The sequence below is a fragment of the Anser anser genome (assembly GCF_964211835.1).
Source record: "Anser anser genome assembly, chromosome: 3".
In the NCBI taxonomy this organism is placed as follows: domain Eukaryota; kingdom Metazoa; phylum Chordata; class Aves; order Anseriformes; family Anatidae; genus Anser; species Anser anser.
The window spans coordinates 68,986,982-69,011,318 of NC_139722.1; the positions used below are offsets into that span (position 1 = coordinate 68,986,982).

At 37.0% G+C, this 24,337-nt stretch overlaps 1 protein-coding gene across 17 annotated transcripts in view; it reads left to right on the forward strand.

The window, feature by feature from the left end:
* SYNE1 (spectrin repeat containing nuclear envelope protein 1) overlaps nucleotides 1-24,337 on the forward strand; it is a gene marked incomplete at its 5' end in the record, with an annotated part of 301,642 nt that overhangs the window by 233,923 nt on the left and 43,382 nt on the right. For all 17 annotated transcript variants that reach the window (XM_083830445.1, XM_083830446.1, XM_083830461.1 and 14 more), the window contains 15 exons: nucleotides 1,055-1,231; nucleotides 3,907-4,062; nucleotides 7,306-7,461; nucleotides 8,194-8,364; nucleotides 9,482-9,615; nucleotides 11,199-11,403; nucleotides 12,588-12,770; nucleotides 13,823-13,969; nucleotides 15,024-15,178; nucleotides 16,194-16,341; nucleotides 18,783-18,877; nucleotides 19,834-20,068; nucleotides 20,806-21,000; nucleotides 22,964-23,089; nucleotides 23,822-23,977. In XM_083830445.1, the coding sequence (XP_083686571.1) occupies nucleotides 1,055-1,231; nucleotides 3,907-4,062; nucleotides 7,306-7,461; nucleotides 8,194-8,364; nucleotides 9,482-9,615; nucleotides 11,199-11,403; nucleotides 12,588-12,770; nucleotides 13,823-13,969; nucleotides 15,024-15,178; nucleotides 16,194-16,341; nucleotides 18,783-18,877; nucleotides 19,834-20,068; nucleotides 20,806-21,000; nucleotides 22,964-23,089; nucleotides 23,822-23,977 (2,439 nt within the window). The remainder of the gene's footprint in view (nucleotides 1-1,054; nucleotides 1,232-3,906; nucleotides 4,063-7,305; nucleotides 7,462-8,193; nucleotides 8,365-9,481; nucleotides 9,616-11,198; nucleotides 11,404-12,587; nucleotides 12,771-13,822; nucleotides 13,970-15,023; nucleotides 15,179-16,193; nucleotides 16,342-18,782; nucleotides 18,878-19,833; nucleotides 20,069-20,805; nucleotides 21,001-22,963; nucleotides 23,090-23,821; nucleotides 23,978-24,337) is intronic.

Genomic DNA, 24,337 nt, shown 5'->3' on the forward strand with positions numbered 1-24,337 from the left:
TTTCAGATTATCTCCACTAAATATATATACATATGTAAAGTATAATTGACTTAAGTAGATAAAAAAAGTATTTACATTGTGGAGTGGTTAGAGTTGTACACTAGATACAACTGGGTAATATTTGATACAGTGAAAAAGAAGCAAAAAATACTTTTACTCTGCTGTTTATTTATTGCAGGAAAGTAATTTTTGATATACTTACCTTAATTTCCAGTTAATCCAAAGCAATGTTCACATGATGAAATGTTATTAGATCTAACTTTCATCCAAAACCACAAAGCACTTTGTATATGTTCTTTCATGAATTTTTTGCATGGTATCACCCTCTCCTCAAAGCATAGCCTGTTCTTGAATGAAAGGTGTTCAGTGCTTTACAGATCAAGATAATTTTAATCAGTATCTGAAGTGAAAATGAAAGGTGCTGTATCTTGAGATAACTATTGAGGAGAATAGATAAACTACAATCTCAGTTCTTTAACCAGATTGGTAGTACTCATGTAGTAGATATGCACCCGAAGACTCTATTTTCAGTGTTAGATTAGATTTATTCTTCTGAAGAATATTCATTATGATACATTCCAGATATTTGTACATGTTACATGAAAGGCAGATACTTCACCTTTAGTCTTCACTAGTTTCCTGGAAAAATCATTTCTTGGTTATTCTTCTTCTCTCTTTGTAAGAATATCTTCTGTATTACCTCTTGGTGTAGTAAAAAAGCTTTATACTAAATAAAGTGAATAAAATTTTTAAACAGACAGTTTTTCTTAAATCGTATCCTTGAGACCAATATGTTTACTGTTGCATTTTAATCATTTGCTTTTCTTCAGAGAAAACAGATTCTGTATTCCAAAGACAATGTATTGACGTCTTCATTCTCAATATTTAGAATACAAATAGCAATGTTTTTAATTGTTGTTCAAATGCTAGAAAAACTTCAGCAAAATTGTGGTAGAGTTGTAATCTGTGAACATTTTCCTCCTCTGTTCTGGGCGAAGTTAAGAAATGATGATACTTTTCTTTTTTTTTTTTTTATTCCCTTCTTTCTTACTAGGGTTTCAAGATAGATTTAAATTGCAAACAGTTGACGGTAGATTTTGTGAACCAATCTGTGCTACAGATTAGCAGCCAGGATGTTGAAAGTAAACGTAGCGACAAAACTGATTTTGCAGAACAGCTCGGAGCAATGAATAGACGTTGGCAGATCCTGCAAGGCCTGGTAACGGAAAAGGTAAAGAGGAAAACCTACAGCTGCTCTGAAGTAAACTGTCAAAACATATGCAAATGTCAGATAGTAATGGCTAGAAGTCTCTGCAGGTCATCTAGTCCAACCTCCTGCTCAAACAGAGCTCACTTTACCATTAGATGAGATTGCACAGGGACTTGCTTAGATGAGTTTTGAAAATCTACAAGGATGGAGATTCTACAGCCTCTCAGAGCAGCCTGTTCTTGTATTTAACCACTGTCCCCTATCCCTGTGAGGAACAGGTTTTTTCCTTATGCCCAATCAGAATTTCTATTGTTGCAGCTTGTGATTGTTGTCTCTTCTCTTTTCACTGTGCAACTTCAAATAGATTTTGCCTCCATCTTCTCTAAAGGAGCACCCACATAAGGAGTGGAGGAGCACAAAGAGATGCTTTCTTAACCTTCTTTTCCCCAGGCTGAATGAAGAAAACCTCTCCTAATATGTCATGTGCTTCAGCTCCCTAACTACCTTAGTGCCTGTTCACCAGTTTGTCAATAAAGAGGGCCCAAAATGGATCACAACAGTCAAGAGAGGGGAATAATCTCTTGTTTTTACTTGCTAGGCACACTCTCAATAACCTAGTTGAGGATGTAGTTGGCCTTCATCAGTACAGGTCCACACTGCTGATCTATTGATTGCGTTCAGGTTATTGCCCATCATAGCCCCTATGCCCTTTTCAGCAAAGTTGCGTTCTATCCAGCTTGCTGCTAGCCTACTGCCAGCCTGCATTGTTGCATGTTGCTTTATCCCAGGTGCAGGACTTTACGTTTGTCTTCGCTGATTTTCATGAGGATTCCCAAGGCCATTCCTCCACCTTATTTACGTTTCTGTGAATGGCAACCCTACTCTCCAGCATATCAAACACTTCTTCTAACTTATAAAACATGAACATATGTTTATATGTTTTATAAGTTAGAAGAAGTAACATATAAAACAACATCAACATCTAACATATAAAACAATATCAACCCTAGAACTGGTCATGATGATGCATCTTGTAAGTGACTGCCAGATGGACCTCGAAATGTTTATCATTGACCTTTAAGGCTGATGACTCCAGAAGTGTTCATTCACTTTTATACCTCCATCCAACCTATCTGTCCTCAGTTTTTCTATAAGGATGCTATAGCATCCATATCAAAAACATTGCTAAAGCCAAATCAAACAGCATCCACTGCTCTCCATTTGTCCATCATATCATCATAGCAGTTAGTCAGTTAGTTGAGGCACAGTTTACCCTTAGTAAGGCTGTACTTATTGCTCCTCCTTATTCTTCATTCATGTGGACATTTCCACATTTCTGACAGGATTTGCAATATAACCTTTTTCCAGTCACCAGAAACCTCCTCCAACTGCCCTTTAAAAGTGACAGCTACCTTGCAATGACATTGGCACCCTTGGATGCAGCCTGTCTTGTTCTGTGGACTTTTACATGTCCAGCTTACTTAAGTAGCTCCTAATTCTTTTCTCCTCTACCATGGCTAGTACAGAGTCTGCCAAAAGACCTAGGAGGCATGAGACGTTGGCAGTAGGATCAGAGCACAGAAGACACAGTGTGCCTCAGATTGTTCTGTGGTTTCCCATTAGTTGCTGAAGTACTTGCAAAGATTAGCAAGTAGGGTTCTGTCCCTCACTAGTTAGCTACAGTCAAAATTTTGCTTTCCTAACACTAGCCCCACACAGCCAGGCAATGCTTTTATGTCCATTCTTTGTAAGCCACTTTCCATGCATACTTCTTTTTCCTTTTTAGCTCAGTAAGAATTTCTCAGTTCAACCCAAACTTCTAAACTATGCCACCCTGTTTCCTTGTAGCTTGGGTTGGGTCATTTTTGTGACTTGAGGAAGTTGTCCTTGAAGAACATCCAGCTTCTCCCTTGCCCTTCAGTACAGCCTCCCATGGGATCATGCTTACTTGAACAAACCAAAGTCTGCTATCCCAAACTCCTAAGGATCTTTAATCTGATATTTGCTTTCCTCACTTTGCTCACAGCTGTCTTGTCACTGTGGTCAAGGCTGCTATTGACCATCACATCCTTAAACAGTTCTAATTAAGATTACACCTAATTATGTTGACTCATTCCCTAGAGTGAAGCTTGTCTTAAGTACTGTGAATGCCTTTTATGTCAACACTGCCATTTTCAAATTCTGCTTTGTTTTTTTAGCTCTTATATATTTCCTTTCAAAGAAAAAACTATCTCATTCTCCATTGAACACCTATTTCAGAAAAATCTAAGCGATTTCAAAGCTGTCAGTTGACAAAGGAGTTAATATAAATATTCATCTGCTTTATCAGAATAATAAGCAAGAAATATAAAATGCATGTTTAGATGCTTAATTTTATTTGGGAAGTCTTGAGGTCTTTTATGTCTGAAAATAATGCCATTTCATAAAAATTTCCTGCTAAAGTGTTAGCTCTTTTCAATGTGTCATAATATTTGAACAATTTATCTATACAGAATAATTCCTCAATTAAACAGATTTTTTTTATGTACTCCTTTACAAATAACAGGCATATTTCAATTTGAATACATATACTGTTTTTAAATTCGGAAAACATTACTGAATTCTGAGAAAGGCACTGGTCAGCATTGTTTTTCACTGATTTGATACAACATTAGAGGTAATTGTATGAGGAAGTATACACTCATATTTCTTTGCAGATCCAGCTGTTGGAAAGTCTGCAGGAATCTTGGACAGAATATGAAAATAATGTGCAGTGCCTAAAATCTTGGTTTGAAACCCAAGAGAAGAAGCTGAAAAAGCAACAGAGAATTGGAGACCAGGCTTCAGTACAGAACGCTTTGAAAGATTGTCAGGTAATGTCTCTTTCTAAATAGCAATATTCTCTTTCCAGCAGTTAGAAACAAAACCAAATAAAGTCATGTGATATCTGCATATCAGGGAATTCAGTGACCAAGCTTCTCTGTACTTCAGTGAGAAAGAGATTTTATTCCTAATGTGCAAGCACTAAAGAAAGGAAGAAGGAATGGTAATACCCCACAAGGTTTAAAAGCAAAGTCATTATTCTTTTTGCATTCAGTATAAAGGCAAGGACATTTCCAGCTATTCCAGGCTTACTGGACTAAGGCCATCAAAGGAATATGTTCCCATTCCTGTTTGGCTAGTCATTTGGAACGTGATGTCATGAACACCATGCTTGACTATTCAGAAATATGTTGTGTGTTTTTTTTAAACTCATCACTACCTTTTCTCTGCCCCGACTTTCCTTCCATTCTTTTTCCCCTGACATTCTCATTTCCTCAGGACTACTAAAAGAAAGATGCTAGAATGCAAGGAGGGTTTATTTCTCTTTTCAAAAAGTGCTAGGAATCATATTTGTTCAAATATTCAACTATCCAGAAAAGCCAACAGTGCTGGACTCTTTTCACCTTCGAAAGAATGAAGAATAATCTTGATTAGCATGGGCAAAGACTGAATGAGGCAAAGCTCAGTTATACATAATGCACAGCAGGTCATAACTTCATGCAAAAATTATACAAAGACTACACAGCAGTGAATAGGGAGTTACAGCTGACACTGAGCATCTGACTAGGAATAGTGCACATTTAAGTAGTTGGAAGCTTGCTTCTGGAGCTATCAGACTAGGGTTCAAGCTTATACATGTGTAGGAAAAAAGTTTTTCTGAATTTATAATTTTCTGAATGCTATCAGGCATCAGAATATTTTTGCTCAAAATTATTTTGTTCTACCAGAGACCAAATAATAAATTTCACAACAGATCAAATGTGCACTTAAACTTAGGACAACTGCATGTCCAATTTCTTAGTATTCTTTTACCCTTAGAAAAGGAGTAGGGAAGCATGTTTATCTTGGTGTTGCTGTCTTTCACCCATGCATTTAATGAACAGGATAAGTATGATCCCGCTTTTAAGTCTTCACAAATGGAAATCTAAAATGTAAAATGAAGTGCATAATAGAATTTAGTGTAAATTCACCAGTGCATTAAACCCGTATTTCATTCTGTAATGGCAAATAAGTGGTTAGGTCAGATATGTCAGAAGCCTTTTTTCTTCTTTTTCTTAATCCAGGTTTTCAAACTGTATGCAATGCCTAGTTTCAGTTAAAGTGTCTTTATGATTTCAGCACAATAAGTCCACACCAAGTGTAATTTAGCATAGACTGACATAATTGGCAAGCTGTGCTTGGCTAGAGTTCAAAGCTGAATCTGATTTATCACCTTTTTGGTTTCTTTTGGTCAGGGAAGTTAGCAAATATGCTTGGGGAGTCAGTTACAAATGGCAAGACTTTGATCGGCACAGAAACAAATTGTTTAAGAAATAACCATATCAGACACTCCCAAGTATCCGGTTCAACTAGTACAAAAGCTGCAGCTTATTTATTAACCAATGTTAGTTGCTACCTAGTGTCATATTAATAACTGAAGGCAACATTTTTTTTTTAATCACAGATCAGAAAGATTAATGCATCTTTAATTTTGTCTTGAAGTTCACGTGATGAAAAAGAAACAGAGAGCCAGAAATATTTGTTATTATTGGTGTTTGAAGCTTCTTCCCATTTTGCATTCTGAATTTTGGAGCAACCTTCTTCAAACTTAAATTATTCTTAGTGTTAAAATCCCCTTCTCAGAAAGTCAAAGTTGATATTTGCAACTTAGAAGTATTTGCTTCAGTGTCAGATGTTAAAAAATAAAAATAAAAATTAAAAAGTTATAAATAAAATGTTGAAATAATGCAGAAGGGAAAAAATAAACAGTGCAGCAAAAATGCTCTCACATATATGATTTACAATGTATATAAACAAAACTGTGTTGTTTGTGAGAAGGGATGAATTTTGTTAATAGCAAGTGTTGGGCAGAATTTGGTTCCAAATACTCTTCCTGCTATCAATAATGTCAAGTCTCTTATAGCAGTGGTTAAGCTCTTTTTGTTATTGTTGTTGTTATTGTTTTGATTCATAGGGAGAGTATTTTATTGAAAGATAGGTGTTTTTAGTTTGCCCAGAATTTTGTTGTTTTCTTTCTCGGATGATTCATCTCTCTCAGTAAGGAATAGCCTGCAGAATATGGACAAATTGAAAGAACTTTGGCATTGGAGAACTTTGAATCTTCATTTCCATGACCACTCTAGGGTTCTCTTCACAATACAGTAAGCACTTGCTTCAAGCAGCAAAACAAGCCATTCTCAAGCTGTTATAACCTCTGTGCCTAAATACTCAACCCCATTTTCTTCACCTCTTTTCAAGCCAATCTTTCATTTTCTTTCTATTTTCTTGGGTTAGTGTGGGAGAATGCTGAGTAGAGCAAAATGTTATAGAGCTCATTAATCATTGAATGGCTCAAGTTGGAAGGGATCTTAAAGGTCGTCTACTTCCGACCACCCTGCCATGGGCAGGAATGCTACCCACTAGATCATAATAATACTTCCCAACAGCATATAGCCTTGTGGAGGCAATAAGGAAAATTCCTACAGTCTGTTGCTTGTTGTCATTGTCTGGAGTCCAATGAGCTTCTCATCTAGAAAAGGGGAAGACTTGATGTCCTCAGGCAAAGGGCTTTGCTGGGACCTGGCAAAAGAATAAAGATTCCACTTTGTGTGGGGAGGCACAGCAAATTGACGTCTTTCCCTAGGAAATCATTTTGTCCTTTTCTTTGGGTGGCAAAATTCAGTTTTTCCAGGGGCTTGAGCCAACTTTGAGCTAATTAAAAAGCCCTCTGTGTTCTAGGACAAACTAAGACAACACAACAATTTTCCCTTGTATTCAAACTGCTAGCCTATTTTTAATTAATTTTGTACTCTTCCATGAGAGCAGCTGGTTACAATGGAATTTTAATGCAGATGACATACTTCTATTTAAATTAAAGATACGCAACTGTGATTTAAAGGGAAGATAAAATATTCAAGAAAATTGTTGATGAGTTATAATTCTCTTGAGAAAAAAAAGACAAAGTGCACAAGTTTGCCTTTCCTATTTTTAGCATTGTACAAACTGGGGAGCTTATGGGTATCTTTTCTGTCTCAAGTCATTATCCATTAAAGTAAACAAACAAAAATATTCAGGTGTCTTGTTTTTATTTTAAGGAATTAGAAGAATCAATAAGAACAAAAGAAAGAGAAGTAGAAAACATAGAACAAAGTGGCCTGTCTTTGATACAGAACAAGAAGGAAGAAGTCTCTTCTACTGTTATGAATACACTCAAAGAAATCAACCATGCCTGGGCCAACTTGGATCACATGGTAAAACAATTATCAAAGAGCAAACCATAGTTCCAGGAATTAGAACATGTAGGAGAAGAATTAGCAGTTTGCATCTAGTGGATTTCTTCTGTGTTGTATGGGAAGAGATTCTGAATCGTGTCTCTGTTTTCATCCATCTTCAAGCTTGTGTGTACATAATATTTACTATTTCAAGGATCACAGAATCACAGAATCTGTTTTACATTCTTAAAATTTAAGCTTTTTATATGCTGATACATAGTAGAAAAGTACCAAATGATCCATAAGTAACTACCTTTTTAAGCACATGGGTCACTCAGACTGAGGAAGAGATCAGTTTCAATTGTCATCGTCTGAACCTTGGTAACATTAGTCCATGTTTTCAGGAAGAATGCAGTGTGTTAGAACTAGCCTCTCTTGACTTTGAGAGGCTGATTGCCTGTCTTAAGGACTCAAGAAATTTCTTTTGAACCTTCTTCGAAGCAAGGTAGAATGTACTCAGTATCTTTTCAGTCCCTACCATACTGGTCTTCTGTGGCTTTATAGAATCAAACAGAACTTTCTGCTGTACCCAGTGTAAGCCTAGCTGATGGTAGGGCAAAATGTTCTCTTCTTTCTCCAACAAGTTTAAAGTTCTGCATGAAGAACAAGTAGAATCTGAGATCAAAAGGAAGGAAATAATATAAACAAAAGCAAACCCCTTGAATGTTTTTCATTTACCTTTTTTTTTTTCTTCTCCTTCCCTCCTCCTAGGTTAGCCAACTAAAGATATTGTTGCAGTCTGTTCTTGATCAGTGGAGCATTTACAAAGTGGCTTATGAAGAACTGAATAGTTACCTGATGGAAGCCAGATATTCTTTGTCCCGTTTTTATCTCCTTACTGGTTCTTTGGAAGCTGTGAAAGTCCAAGTTCATAATCTTCAGGTGAAAAGGAATACCATGCCTCTTGCCACACTAAGGATGGATTTAAGGATAAATGTTGTCCTTGTTGCATGGATGCAATAAATGTACATTTTAGCTGATAATGAATGAAATTACAGACGTATTGGTGCATTAAAATCTTATGACATTGAGAGGGCATTTTATCAAGTAGCCATTACATTTTTCATTTAACTAACTAACTAACTAAATAAAATGATAAAATTGTTTCCTTTGTAGATTTTTTATGTTGTTGCTTACATTTTGACCTGTGAATGTTCCAAACACTGAGACATCTTTTATAAAATTATATCTGTGGATCTAGTTTACATAGAAAAAGCATTTTGCTTAAAATTAAATGTTCTCTCTGATTGGAAGTCCAGACGTATACAGCCGAATGCCTTAAGCATAATCCTCACTTTCCAAATCAAGATTTAAAGAACATCTATTAATACACTTCACAGCCACTCTTTGATGTTTTCATTTTCTACATATCAGACATGAGGAGTCAGTAGAACGATAAGTTGTGGGTTTTTGTTTTGTTTTGTTTTGTTTTAAAGCCCTTTTTTACTTATTTTGTGTATATTGATTAATCAGGTTGAGATTTGCTGAACCGTTCAAACTGTAATAATATAGGTTTTTTTTTTTTAAAAAAGGAACATTTTCCCTGATAGCAATACTTCAGTCTGTTAAGTGAAAAAGTAAGAACCTTCTTTTTAGAATAAAGCTTTTTTTATGCTCTTACTTTTTCATCTAATTCTGAACAGGAAAACATAATTTAATTTAATATCTTACACCAGTTAATGTTTTATTTCTGAGGGAGTTCCTTGCACTTATTCTGTCAGTGCAAAAATATTTGCTTAGGGTAATTTCTTTTACAAAATTTTTATATTTTTAGAAAATATTGGGTAAAAAAAATACTTTTTGCTACACCTAGATATTGAATCAAATGTATCTAGCCATAGTCTTTACATTAAAAAACTTCCTAGTTAGATTCAATACACATGAAATCTAGTTTTGCTTTCATAACCCATATATTGCAATTGATACATACCATTTTGAAATGTTTCTACATCATACAGTTGTAATAGTTTGTGTATCATTATTTTTTCTTCTATTTCAGAGCCTACAGGATGAACTAGAAAAGCAAGAAAATAGTTTACAGAAATTGGGCGCCGTGACCAATCAATTGTTAAAACAATGTCACCCACCAGTGACTGAAACACTTACCACCACTTTGAAGGAAGTGAATATGAGGTAGAAAGTTTGTTTATGTTGAACTGTACTTTCAGTGGTAGATTTGCATTTAACCGTGGACTCAGTTTTCCATCATTTTTATTTTTATTATATTTTATGTATTTTTAAATTTATTTATTCATTTTATTCCTTTTCCTGGAGCAGAAGTGTGTCATTTTACTAGTAATAATAAAATAAACGTTTTCTCTAGCAAGAGATTTGGATTACTAGTGTCAGCAGCTTTGCTCCATGCATGGCTGCAGGCAAATTTGCAACCATGATAATTCTTGTCCTGGGAAATAATACTGCACTTAAAATGCAAGAATGCTGTCTGAAAATTGCATTGCTGTGCATGTCTCAGTTTCTCCAGTATTCAGCTTGCAATTTCTAGCTGTGGGAAGAGCATGACAGGCTTTTCTATCTAAGATCTAAGCTGTTGCCAGTAGGTTGGCAAACAACTTCCCCAACTTTGAATCCAGGCCATAGAAAGTCTGAAGGTTTATTCAGAGAAGCTACAGAAAGATTTGATTGATCCAAGATCAAAAACTGCAGTGGTGGAAATACTATTGTATTTGGCTTCGGGGGTTTGTTTTTTTGTATGCTTATTTGTTTGTTTTTGAAAACACAATCATGCCAAACTTATTTTGGTTCATCCTGTACTAGAAACTGGAAACATGGGGAGAAGACTTTTTCCCCAGAGAAGCTGTGGATGCCCCATCCCTGGAAGTGTTCAAGTGTTCAGGTTGGACAGGGCTTTGAGCAACCTGGTCTAGTGGAAGGTATCCCTGCCCATGGCAGGAGGGTTGGAACTGGATGAACTTTAAGGCCCCTTACAACCTAAGCCATTCTATTATAAGATACTGTATGATTTAAGTTTCAGTGATGACTGACAAGGTTTTCACTTTATGAGATAATTTTATCATATAATAACAATTGAAAATGCTGTGATTTTTCTTTGATAATGAAATAATGAGACAATTTGATAAACACAGTACATTTCAGAAAGCAGCTGTTTTTGGGTGCCATTAAAGCTAAGAATTCAAAGAGGAATTAGACATTTAATTGGATAATGAAACTATTAGAGCTTTAATAAGTCTGGAAGTATTTTAATTTTACAGGGCTTTATGAATTTAAAGATTCTGTGAGAGTTTGGGAGGAAACTGCAGCAGAAGAAATGGTTTCATATTTACACCTGTTCCGGGCCTTTCAGGCCCTTGATGGAATTTGATACTGGCAGTTCTTGGTCAGTTATGTCTGCTTTGTGTGGTGAACCAAGGTGTGCTAAGTGGGAATTGCAGGAGGTTCACTTCAAAAAGTGTACTCCAGCTTTGACCTAAAACATTAATATGCAGCATCCAAGATGCAGTACAGATCAAACCTGGTGTGACAGGTCAGAACATCCTGTCAACATATTTCTTGGATTCCTTTTTTTTCTCCTAATGTCCGAATCTTGATTATTATCAAATTTCTTAAAAGACAGAAGACCGCGGAAAACAGCACTGAGGAAGAGGGGCAGAGACAATGGAAACAACAGTGAGGAAGAGGGGCAGGTGTAGTTCCTGTGGGCTACCAAAGTTTGATCATTCATCCAATCTCTTCACCAGGTGGAACAATCTTCTGCAGGAGATTGCAGAGCGGCTGCGTTCCAGTAAGGGTCTCCTTCAGCTGTGGCAGAGGTACAAGGACTGTTACCAACAGTGCTCTTCCACGGTCCGTCAACGGGAAGATCAAATTAATGAACTGTTGAAGACTGCAACCAGTAAAGATATTGCTGATGATGAAGTAACCACTTGGATTCAGGACTGCAATGTATGTTCACTTAAGCTTTGCACTTTACAACAGCTCTGTGAGTTAAAAATCACAACAGGCTCTCCGTTACTAAACTACATATTTGGTGTATTGGAAACTTTCTTTTTATTGAAGCATCTCTCACGTTCAGGAGAGAGAGCTTCATGTCTGCTACCCAAATCTCATGATTTTCTTGAACTTATGTGATCCCTCTATTCTTTGTTGCTGTGTTATGTTGCTTTTATCTGAAGTCATCTCTCTGGAGAAGGTGGATAAATTCTATTGTTTGATTCAGTCTTAAGTCCCGGCTTATCAAAATATTTCTTGCTTGGCAAGAATCTCTGCCAAATCCATTGAGCTCCTTATAGTAGAAAGAAACAGGATCCTTTGTCTGTATTTCCACAAGTCAAGGCTGGTCACTTTTTCTGAATGAAAAAAGACTATGTGTGTGTTTTTGGTGTCTTTATCCTTCACATGGAAGAAGATGTTGACTCTGGAACCTTGAGACTCCTCTATTTTCGATACTGTGTCCCAGAGAAGCAGGATTTTTTGTCTCCTGTTATGTGGTGTTTTTCGGTGTGTTTGAGTTCAAGTTAATGTGTCATTGATAAGAAAATTAAAATGGCAATTGTCTTAAGGTAAGAAAAACAATTGCAAGGCGAAAAATTAACACATTAATGAGCATTCTGAGCATTTGCTGCCATAATCTGTTGGACAGGCAACTCAGATAGTTCAGTCTGATAATTGCGTTACACAATTTACAAAAGTTAATTTTTAATCCCTCCTGGTAATTCATAACAGGAAGAAAAAAAAGAAGAAAAAAAAAAAAAGGAGATCTAGTCAGACCTCAGCTGATCCACAGGGAGGGTTGCCACTGCTTAGGACCAGCATGTCAGTAAATCAAAAGTGTTTTTTTCAACAAGTGTTGCCTCATCAGTAACTGCAGTTTACTCAATGACAGCTGAGTATTCACTTCTTTCTGTTCCTCTGCACCTATGTAATCCAAGATATGTTTTATTCTGCATATCATTTCCTTTTTATGCAAAGTGACAGTGGACATTTTGGCATTGAAATATGGTAGTAAATATAAATTCTTCGTGTAGTAGTGGTGCTTATTGATTTCATTTCTCCTGTATATCAGGGAGGATGGCATCAACTGAGTGTCAGGTTAACTATTCATATCTTTATTCAATGTGTTGCCACAGGATCTACTCGTTGATTTAAAGACAGTACAGGATTCACTGATTGTTCTTCAAGAACTGGGAGAGGAGCTAAAAAGCCAGGTGGAGGCTTCAGCAGCAGCAGCTATACAGTCTGATCAACTGTCTCTGAACCAGAATCTGTCAACCCTAGAACAAATTCTCCGCAAGCAGCAAACAGTACTTCAGGTATTGCAGAGAGTGTTTTCAGTTCCTGCATCCAGTCATCTTGTTGTACTTGAAAACACAATTAGCCAAAAATACCTGGGTAAAGAAGATGGTGCTACCTGTTCATCTGCATTTCCCAATCTTCCCTGGAAGCCAAAGATGAGAGCAAAAAAAATGCTCAAGTACAGTATAGAGACCTTGTAAGAAGGTCCACTTTCTGGGAAGAGAATGTGCAAACCTCACGGGGGAATGTTTCCATCTGGAATGCCAAGGGCAACATTCTTTGTGCAGACAGCAATAGTGCTAATGACTAGATCCACAGCTACTGCTTCCCTAGTGGCAACCTCTCTTCCCAGCTTGTTCTTTAGTGGTAAAACAAAGGAGGGAAGATTCTGAACAACTGTGTAGCATGGATTTTAACAGTTCCTGATAATGTCAGTGACCATACTGACACCTACTATTTGTGTCAAAGCTTGTACGGCACATTTTGTTAATTGCGTGTGTCACTAGGGACTAAAGGGCAGAAAAGGAGTGGCAGAATGTGTTTCATAGGGCATGGAAGTGCATGGATGAGAAAGCAACAAGGCAGTGGCTTCTGTTTGGGTGACAAGTGGAGTTGTCCAAGAAATCTAGTGTCATCAAGAATGTGCTCATTAATGTAAGGAGAGATTTTTTTTTCATTTGAAATTGCAATAACAGAAACTGGTGGTTCTTTTTATTGACAGAGTACATTAAACAGAGAAGTATTTTATATAAGTTAGAGCAGGCTATGTATTTTAAGTCGAGGAGGTCTTTTAATATTTTGCTGAAGTGCTGCCCTTTTGCTATGATGAAAAATCCCATTTTCTCACCCAGTGTGGACTTTACAGCAAAAGCCCCATGATAAAAATAATAAAAATAAATAATAATAATAATAAACACTATATCCACAGTCTGTAAACAAAGCAACAGTTGCAATCACTCCTCGCCTATACCTCTGTTTGCAAATCTATAATGAGAATAATCAGGAGCATAACCACCAGAAGGATGCTATGTGGCTAAGTTCCTAAATCATGGGTTCTTTTTTATTCAAGGCTGGAGTCCTGGACTATCAAACCTTTGCCAAGAACCTGCAAGTCCTTGAGGTCTGGGTAACAGAAGCAGAAGAAATACTGAAAGGACAGGATCCTAGTCACTCATCTGATCTCTCAGCAATACAGAGTAGGATGGAGGAACTCAAAGTGAGTAATAAATGCACAAAGTGTTCATTTTTTTACATTGGCCTGATTAATTTGTACAGGGTATGCACAAATACTACTCTATACATATTAAAGAACTGTCACTCATGGGAAGCGTAAGACTGAGAAATTAGAAGTTTGATGGTAGTCAGGTAGTGATTGATTGTCCATGTTATTCTGCTCCTGAGTAAAGAATAAAAGGAAAAACAAAGGATTTGGATTAAAATGAATATCAAATCAAAATAGGAGTGGAAATTTTAGCAATTTTCCTTTATCTTCTTTTCTCTCAACTTTTTTTGAATGTATGCAGTTCCTGCCACACTAATATTTGGTTTAAGGACCAAATCATCTACACATTTTGGATATATTGATATACTGAAGTGTACTGAAACATTCATACTGTGTACCCTATAATATACATTTAAACTCTTTTTCTCTTTATTTTTGTGTTGCCTTTATATTTATTTATTTATTCATTTTATCTTTCTTCTTCTTTTGGAGGCCCTGACAGGAAGTTGATGGTCTCTGCCACCTAGGCTGGTTTTGTCATTTTAATATTCAATTACTTTCAGGATTAACTATACATGTTTTTCCACTGTGCATGCTAACAAGCATAGCACATTTTCCTAATTTAATGATTTGGACATTTCTGTACTGCAAAAGAAAAATAATAGTAATAATATAAAAATTGAGTAAGTTCAATGTGGTATACTAGCCTAACATTCAGTTTAACAAACAAGGAAAAAAAGCTCACTTTCTTGGCAATATAGACATGTTGCTTCAAGCACTAGCCTATTTTTGCAGCTCTTAGAGGTAAATCTCTAGTTCAGCAATATATTTAAGTGCAATTTGAGTTTACTTCTCTGTTTCTGTTTAAGTATTCTTCTAGACTGAGACCAAAGAGGCTGAAAACTGGAAATCAAATCTTTCCTTGGCATAGGGATTGTTTGCCACTTGGTGGCAACCAAGGCTGTTCCAAATTTAACTGAGTGCTAGCTTAGTCTATACTAGTGTAATTACTGAACTTTTTGCTTATCACCTGTATTGTTTTTTGCAGAGTCAGATGTTGAAGTTCAGTAGCATGGCCCCAGATTTGGACCGCCTTAATGAGCTGGGTTACAGACTTCCTCTGAATGATAAAGAAATCAAAAGGATGCAGAACCTGAACAGACACTGGTCTCTCATCTCATCTCAGACTACAGAAAGATTCAGGTGGGGATAGCTAAAGATTATTGTATAGTTTTCTTATATCACAATAGCTAGAAAGTATACCTTTTGCAGAGTATAAAAAATATTTCAGATATTTCATTAACCAAAGCTCCTTTCCTTTAGTATACTCATGAATAAAGATAGAAGCCAATGAGTTGAGACGGTGGTTTTGCCATAAATTAGAATTTGAAATAAGGAAGATGGGTTCTTTTTAGTGTTGTCTAGATAGATTAAATGATGCAGCTGCATGGGAAAATCAATACTATCTGATTTAGATTTCTGTTGGAAAACTTACTGCAAGAGTCAATACTATGTGAGAGAGCAGGAGACCTTACCTGAATCCGTCTTTCTTTTCTCTTCTCTTCTCTTCTCTTCTCTTCTCTTCTCTTCTCTTCTCTTCTCTTCTCTTCTCTTCTCTTCTCTTCTCTTCTCTTCTCTTCTCTTCTCTTCTCTTCTCTTCTCTTCTCTTCTCTTCTCTTCTCTTCTCTCCTCTCCTCTCCTCTCCTCTCCTCTCCTCTCCTCTCCTCTCCTCTCCTCTCCTCTCCTCTCCTCTCCTCTCCTCTCCTCTCCTCTCCTCTCCTCTCCTCTCCTCTCCTCTCCTCTCCTCTCCTCTCCTCTCCTCTCCTCTCCTCTCCTCTCCTCTCCTCTCCTCTCCTCTCCTCTCCTCTCCTCTCCTCTCCTCTCCTCTCCTCTCCTCTCCTCTCCTCTCCTCTCCTCTCCTCTCCTCTCCTCTCCTCTCCTCTCCCTCTCCCTCTCCCTCTCCCTCTCCCTCTCCCTCTCCCTCTCCCTCTCCCTCTCCCTCTCCCTCTCCCTCTCCCTCTCCCTCTCCCTCTCCCTCTCCCTCTCCCTCTCCCTCTCCCTCTCCCTCTCCCTCTCCCTCTCCCTCTCCCTCTCCCTCTCCCTCTCCCTCTCCCTCTCCCTCTCCCTCTCCCTCTCCCTCTCCCTCTCCCTCTCCTCTCCTCTCCTCTCCTCTTCTCTTCTCTTCTCTTCTCTTCTCTTCTCTTCTCTTCTCTTTCAGTAAGCTGCAGTCTTTCCTGCTGCAGAAGCAGACCTTTTTGGAGAAGTGTGAAACCTGGATGGATTTATTGGTTCAGACTGAGCAGAAGCTGGCAGCAGAGATTTCAGGAAACTACCAGAGCCTTTTAGAGCAACAGAGGGCACATGAGGCAAGTCATCATGTATATATATACATAACTACAACACATATTATTTATACAAAGGTGGAACTCACATTCTTTTGGGGAGTAATATAATAGTATGTCTTGAATTATCTAGTGCGTGGTCTCCCTGCCCATGGCAGGAGGGATGGAACTGGGTAATCTTTAAGGTCTCTTTTAACCTGAGCTATTCTATGGTTCTATGATGAATTGAATTACATTTGCTTGCACTCTTTATGGATATCTTAACTTAGAAACAACAGCATGCAAATATGTCAGTGATATCCAGTTTTGTGGAGGGCTTGCTTATCTGTTTGCATTTTGTGTATAATATATTGGGATGCCTCTAACTGCTTGTCCCCTATACTTATTCTACTTCAGATTAGTTTCTACCAAGGGAATCAAAGTTTTATTGGTCTTCCCATAAGACCAAACTGTCCTCATGCACTTTGACCCTTTGTCTTTAGTCCTAACTGGAGATTTCAGTTCTTTAATTTTATTTTGGTTTTGTTAATTTACCATTAAATTGCCAACATACATTGTATCTGAAGAGCAAGAATTTTCTGTCAAAGACTGAGTTATATAATTCATCATGCAGCCTCCATTTGTGTTCCTTTTGGTAACATTTCCTTGGAGAACAAACTGATTTGATCTTTGCTCTGTGCTGGAATCGTTTGTTTGTAGACCTATTTATAACAAATCAAGAACTAGTCCAGCTTTTGCTGCAGGGAAAAACTGATTCAGAGTTTCTACTAGAGGATGCTTTTCTGATTCTATGGTGAGGTCAAGTGATGCACATTTTTTCTCCACCCATATTGTTACTGCCAAGAATCCTAGTAAAGATCAATTAAGACAAGTCAATTTTCATACCAAAGCTCCCATGTGGCCACAGCAGTTTCAGTTCCCACAACTTTTTCATCTGACCTACCCCAGTACTCAGGAAAGATCACAGGGGAGTTGTGTCCTTCCACCCCTTGTGTCTTATATCAGCATAATGTTCGGGTGAACGTTTTTAAGCAGAAAGTAATTCACAATCCTTTTCGCTTGCTTTAGCGGATATTTGCTTTAACGTTTAACTGCATTTGCTTTTGCAAATCTCATCCATTTCATTTCCTCTCAGTGCTGCCAGCATTAACTGGACAGGGTATCTTTGTAATTTGAGATATCTCAGCTCTTTGAGATTTACATGTCCACAAATCATCACTGTCTAAATAGATAATTTCCTACTGTTGTATTGTCCACTCACAGTTATATTTTTTGAAAGGGGTTAACACGGATCTTTTTGCTTGCAATTGCATGTCTCAAGACCTCAGCCTAATTCTCTCCTGAAAACTTGATCTGCTTCAACTGTCTGAAGCAGTTAGTTCAGATAAGTGCTATTCAGTAGAAGGTTTTTTTTCTTTCAACTATAAAGTCATCTTTCAGAATTTAGAGAATTAATAGCCAATTATCCAAATACTACATTTCACCCTAATAAAATGTTGTAAACTGTGTCTTTTTATGAAGAAATTGCTTTCCACTCCTGCCAGCTGAAAGAGAAGGTTCAAATCTAAATTCCTTGAGATGATTTTCCAGATTGTTTTGCTTTATTTCCTTGCACATAATGAGAAAATATTCCTTTTCCACATACATTCCCAGAATGGATATTGGGATGTATCCAGTTCTGTTATCAGCTTTCCAGTGCTGACTCTTAACTTTGTTGATGTTTATTTGAACAGCACCCCAGCTACCTCAGTGGCCTTATTTAGAAATAATTTCCCACTGTTATTTACAAACCTTTGATGTGGATGTGGTGCTTTTTCCAAATATCATGAGCTAACACTGTCAACCACATCAGATAACTCTTTCATGACAAACTTGCAGTCATTCTTGTGCAATTCTCCAGATATCTATCTGCAGACCTGGTACATTCCTTGTGACTCCTGCAAAGTGCTTGTGACTCCTGCAAAGTGCCAATGCACTGAGACAAGCATTTGAGAAAGTGCTGGTGGGGGAAGAGGCAGTTGCTTGCCAATGCACTTACTGTTGTGTTTTGTGGTCTGTTTGTTTGTTTTTTTTCAATGTACTGGTATTGTGAATTTCAATACCTGTCCTCCTTTCCTGCTTCTTTGAATTCCTATTTCTGTGTTGACAGTGATCTACACATGAGAAGAAATTGGAATGGCAAGTGGTCTCACGTAACAGAATATCCCTCTTATATACAAAGTTAATATGTATGCACAGAACAAGTGGATGTTGACAAGAATATTTCTGGCTTGGGGTAGGGTTTGAGTACATCCTGTCTAAGCAGAGTTCTTCATGCTTGATAAGGTTTTATTTCACCTATCCTCTCAGAAAAAGATTTTAAGTAGTCAATGAAAAATCTTTTTTACCACAGAATACAGATATTTCATACAGACAGAATTAAAATGTAAAACCTTTCTTTAACATCCTTGTCTCCTGAACAACAGCTATTCCAGGCAGAGATGTTCAGTCGCCAGCAGATTTTGCATTCAATTATCTCTGACGGGCAGCACCTCATAGAACAAGGACAAGTGGATGACAGGTAGCCATTCTTGTGTTGTTCTTGCTGCTGGTTATGTGAAATAATACTTAAACTAGTGGGAGACTTCTGAACAGAGAATGTTGCACAAGATGTTAGTATTCAGATAATGTTTTTCCAAGACAGAAGTTACCATCTATATGCTTAAGCTATTAATCAGCCAGCTCTTAAATAATACAGTGTTCATTAGGATGCTATGGAGTAGATGTGCTGCATTTGGGAATGCAGCAGCCTTGAGGCTACTTCTCTGACAGATATTTGTCTTGCATTATCAAACACATCACATATATGTCTATTCTGATGTACCTTCAAAATATCTCTTTCACCAAAGGAGCCTGCAGTGACTGATTTACAGTGAACTACTCTTGATTTGTGCCAAAATAACCTGCAGCATAAATATGATGGAATAGGAATTCATTCCTGTCTCAGAGATTTTATTTTAAATGCTTCTGATCAAATGAATAGGAATCAGTGGAACACCGGTGGCTTCACACTTATGCATTGATTTTGCTAAGGATATCATGGTCCTAATATAAGAAGAACTGTTTACTAGGATGTGAGAATTTTATTAATTCTTTGTACATCTTACACCTGCTTTGAGCTAGCTCACTAGTAAATTTGAGGGCAAATCATGAAATTTCCATGATTTACTATGAATTTGGATAATCCAAGCTAGCAAAAACTGTGGGTTTGTTTGTATGTTTGAGGGGGGAGAAGAGTTTCTTTTTTTAGAAAAAAAAAAAAAAAGGGTAATTGGAGCCCTTTGATTCTCCATGTATATGATGTGTGGAGTTCTCATCCTCAGTAAACTGTCATTAGACTTCAGTAGTTTTCTTCTAGTGTTTAATAATCAGCACCCAAAAAACACATTTCCTTTCCCCCCAATTTATTTCATTAAAGAAATAGACCAAAGTATGAAAGCTACCATGGCTTTTTATTTATTTATTAATTTACAATAGGGATGAGTTTAATCAGAAGCTGACACTTCTAAGTAATCAATGGCAAGGAGTAATTCGTCGGGCACAGCAGAGGAGGGGGATCATTGACAGCCAGATCCACCAGTGGCAGCGCTACAGGGAGATGGCAGAGAAACTGCGCAAGTGGCTGGTGGAAATGTCCTGTCAGCCAGTGAGTGAGCTGGGAAATGCTCCTATCCCACTGCAGCAAGTCAGAGCATTACTGGATGAAGTGCAGGTATGTCCAGTGTGTTGTAGAAAGAAGAAATAATACAACTTTTTATCATCATCAAAATATTCTTAGAAGTACTTTAGAGTTATACTATGTGCCTGGTAGAAAGCAGTATTAGATATCAGTTATTCTTTGAAACTGACGTAGCCTCAAAAGCAACACTTTGATGGAAAGGAAGTAAAGAACATGCAGTGATGAACTTAACAAGCTCTTTCTCAAGCTTTGTTAGTTTTTTTTTTTTATTTGTTTTGTAACTAACCTCATATTGAAGCTGTCTTGAAACAAAAAACAGTAATCTCCCATTTGAGGAATGTATTCTAGCTAACAAAAATGGGTACCTTGAACGGTTGATGTGATTTTCATGTCAGGTTAGCAGTATCTATTTAGCAGTTTGGTGTCTTTTTTAGCCAGACGATACTGTATTATAATACTTATAATAATGCTTATAAGCATAATGTGCTCTTGAGGAACTGTTTCTCCTCAAGATCAATTGAACTGCTGATACAAATGAGGAGAGAGAGAAGTCTTCCATGTCTTTATCTCCTTGGAGAAATTTTCTAATGGTCTGCCGCAGTAAATGATCAAAAAAAAAAAAGTATCAAAGTATTTGAGCTGTAGCTCATGCTTAAGTATGCAACCAAATAGAAGTGAATTAGTAAAATATGGTTTTCAGGATGAATTATAGTGAACTGCTAATTATAACTAAAAAGACAAAGTTGACAGAAATCCATTTATATCTGCAGCTTAAAGAGAAAGTTGTTCTAAGGCAGCAAGGGAGTTACATCCTTGCTGTGGAAGCTGGCAAGCAATTGCTGCTTTCTGCTGACAGTGGAGCTGAGGCAGCCCTGCAGACAGAGCTTACAGAAATTCAGGAGGGCTGGAAGATAGCTAGCACCCAACTGGAAGAACAGAAGAAACAGCTTGCTTTAATACTGAAAGTAAGTGTATAATTTCTTCTGTACCTTTCAGCATGTTCACAGTTTCTCACTCTGAACCCTGATAAGACAAGTGTTCTCAAGGGATGAGTACAAATACAGGAATTGAATGTATACTGCATTACCATTTCATTTCACTACCTCTGATTTTCAAATATTTAAACTAGAAGAGGTAATACTTTGGAACAGGCTTACATATTCCTTGATATCTTTTAATCGATATTTCCACATCACTGCTAATAAAAGATATTCCTAACAATCCTATTGTCAACATAGAGCAAAAATGTATTTTATTTTGCACAATGCTGGTTGGTTTTTATACATACTGTATTGAAAATTTTATCTGTGTTATTCCTTCTATGTGCCAATGCTGAGATTTCCTTAGCCATCTGATAGCTGGTGCTTCCTTCAAGAGTCTCGAGTATTTGTTAACTTAGGTAATACACTAAGAGGGAGCATTGAACTTTTTTTTTTTTTTTTAAATGTAGGCAGCATCCAGAATGCCTGCTAACATCATTTTAAGTACTGAAGATGGTAGTCCAGGATTTAAATTCGGTCTGTTTGTTTTTCCCTTTTGCTCTTTCCATGCAGGATAATGAAAATTGGACTTGTGTATATTAAGAGAATAGGTCAAGTGCTTTTAGAATAGTTTCAGCGGCTTGATAGAATTCCACAATTATAGACACTTTAGTTTTCTTTGTAAATAGCAAGGAGCAAAGCAATGCAAGAAAATTAAATATTATTTTGGAAAAGTTCAGATAAGTAAATTTTTCTTCCTCTTTCAAGCCTTGTTCCTCCTACCTCTGCTTCTAGTTGGGGAATTACATCAGGAAATTTTAGTCATGAAAGCTTATATCTAGGGAAACTAAAAGTTCTGTGTTTTTTTTGGCCAAAAAATATAGAACTTGATGCGTGAAAGTGAGGAAGTACGTAAATTACCACACAAATTGCATAAATCATCCCATAGATATCCAAATTTCATTACATGTTGCTACCTTGGTCCTACATACATGACTTTTCAGTAGTCTTCTGACAAAATGAGAAGTGTAAGAGTATATCTTGCATTAAGAACATCATGTAAGGCCATATTACTTATTAACGAGAGAAGAAAAAAGACACTAAAGAAAAGGTTTTTTTGCAAGACCTGTTATTTATAATTCTCCATCCTGAAGACGATCATGAAATACTGATATAGACTGAAAAAAAATGGAAGGAGAGAAATACTAAGGCAGTGACAGAAGGAGAATATCTTCAAATAGACAATTTAAAATAAGTTCCTGTATTTCTTAGTATAATACAACCAGCATTCTTAAGGGTTGACTGGCTTATTACAGATTTTTCTGTGTGATTACCTTTTCAATAGGCTTTAACAAATAGGTGAGATAGGCAAAGCTATGCTGTCACATGACTGTTGGTGGGTTTTATTATATTGGAGACATTTAAAATTTTGGAAAGTATACAAGCACTAAAGCTAGATGTAGCTGCTAGGACCATAATTTGGAGGAGGTACTTCAGATACTTTGATCTGACCTGAATTTGCAGTAACCCCAACATTTATTTATTTTTTTCTGGAGCTTGATGCATCAGCCATTCAAGAAAGGAAATGGAAAATAATTTGGCTTGATGCATTAGCCATTCAGAAAAGGAAATTGAAAATAATTTGGGGAGTTAAAGGCTTTTCTGAAAGGGTGGAGTTGTAAATAGACAATGCTATAATAACAGGAGGCTTTGACCAGTATATTACTGCTAGCAAAGACCTACATCAAAACTAAAACAACAACAACAAAAAAGATATGACTGTGCATATGACCCAAGCTTTACGACTCTGAGTATTATTTAAAGGGGAAATTCAGTGCTTGCTATTGTTATGAAAATGTGTAGTGGTTAGTCAGTCAAATGAACCAACGTAAGTATGAGAAGTATAATCTAGATCTGAACTGAAGTCTATCAAACATTTTGCCTTCAGGACTGGGAAAAATCTGAAAAGGGCATAGGAGACTCCCTGGAGAAACTAAGATCATTCAAAAAAAAGCTTTCTCAGCCTTTGCCAGAACACCATGATGAGTTGCACGCAGAGCAGATTCGTTGCAAGGTAAAGCACTTGGTCTCTGCTAACTGTTGTCTCATCTTTGCATGCTTTTATGCAGTAATCTCTTTAGGTTTTACATCACTGACTGTGCAAACCCACCCCACATCACTGTGACAAGCTAAAAATCTATCCATGTAACATTTGAACTGTATAATACCTGAGTGATCTCATTATGATGTAAAACCTGCAGGGTATACATAGAACTGATCAAAGTGAGATTAGAATAGGGTCTGAAAAGTACTGTAGAAACAACAAGTAATGGTATATTTATATAATACAAATTCTTGCTTCAGATTTAAGCTCATGGTATTTAAAGACTCATTTTAGTGCTTCTTATTTGAGGTTGAGGATCTTAGATAATATTTTATGCTATATTTCTTGCAGTAGAGAAATGTGGTACAATTTGAAAGTATTTTCACTACAGAGAAGTCCAAATCAATACTTGAAACTCCCCAAACCCTTTGAATTTGAGACATTTGAGTGCTATTTTACTTAGTGGCTACTTGTTACAAAGCTGATGTATCGTACTCTACTGGGGTTGAAAATAGGGGAACATATGGGGTTGGTGTATTCTTTTTCTTTTAGATAGGGCTGAAGTAGTCCAAATGGTGGGTCTGCTCAGATATGACATTAATTCAGTGAGATAAGAATGTTCATCTATGTTCATCATCACCACATTCATTTTTTTCTGTTTGTTAGCAAACTGGTCTTTTTTCCTTGTGCACTTCTTTTAAGGAGTTAGAGAATGCTGTTGAAGGATGGACAGATGACCTTGCACACCTCTCTCTGCTGAAGGAGTCCCTGTCTACATATATCAGTGCAGATGATATTTCAGTTCTCAGTGAGCGAATAGAGCTTCTGCACAGACAGTGGGAGGAGCTGTGCTATCAGGCAAGTATAGTATTGAGCTCTGATATGAGTATGCAACTAAAAAGGTATTGGAGGAAAAATTGAATGCAAGTGGCATATTTTGGAAAAGATGCATATAGGCACAGGTAATGTTCAAATTTGAACTCTTGCTGGATCAGGGATAATATCCATTGAAATGTTTCCTTTAGTTACTGCTTATATTTTTATATTTCTTGAACTTTGCCATGCCTATGAGGTCATATTTAAAACAACAAAAAGTCATACTGTGTGTTGTGGGACTGTGGCATGGGGAAAACAGAATTAATACAGTTTGCCATGCTTTTGTGGAGTAGCTGTGCACAGAAATGATGTCCTCTCTCAGCTCAGCATTACTTTTATACC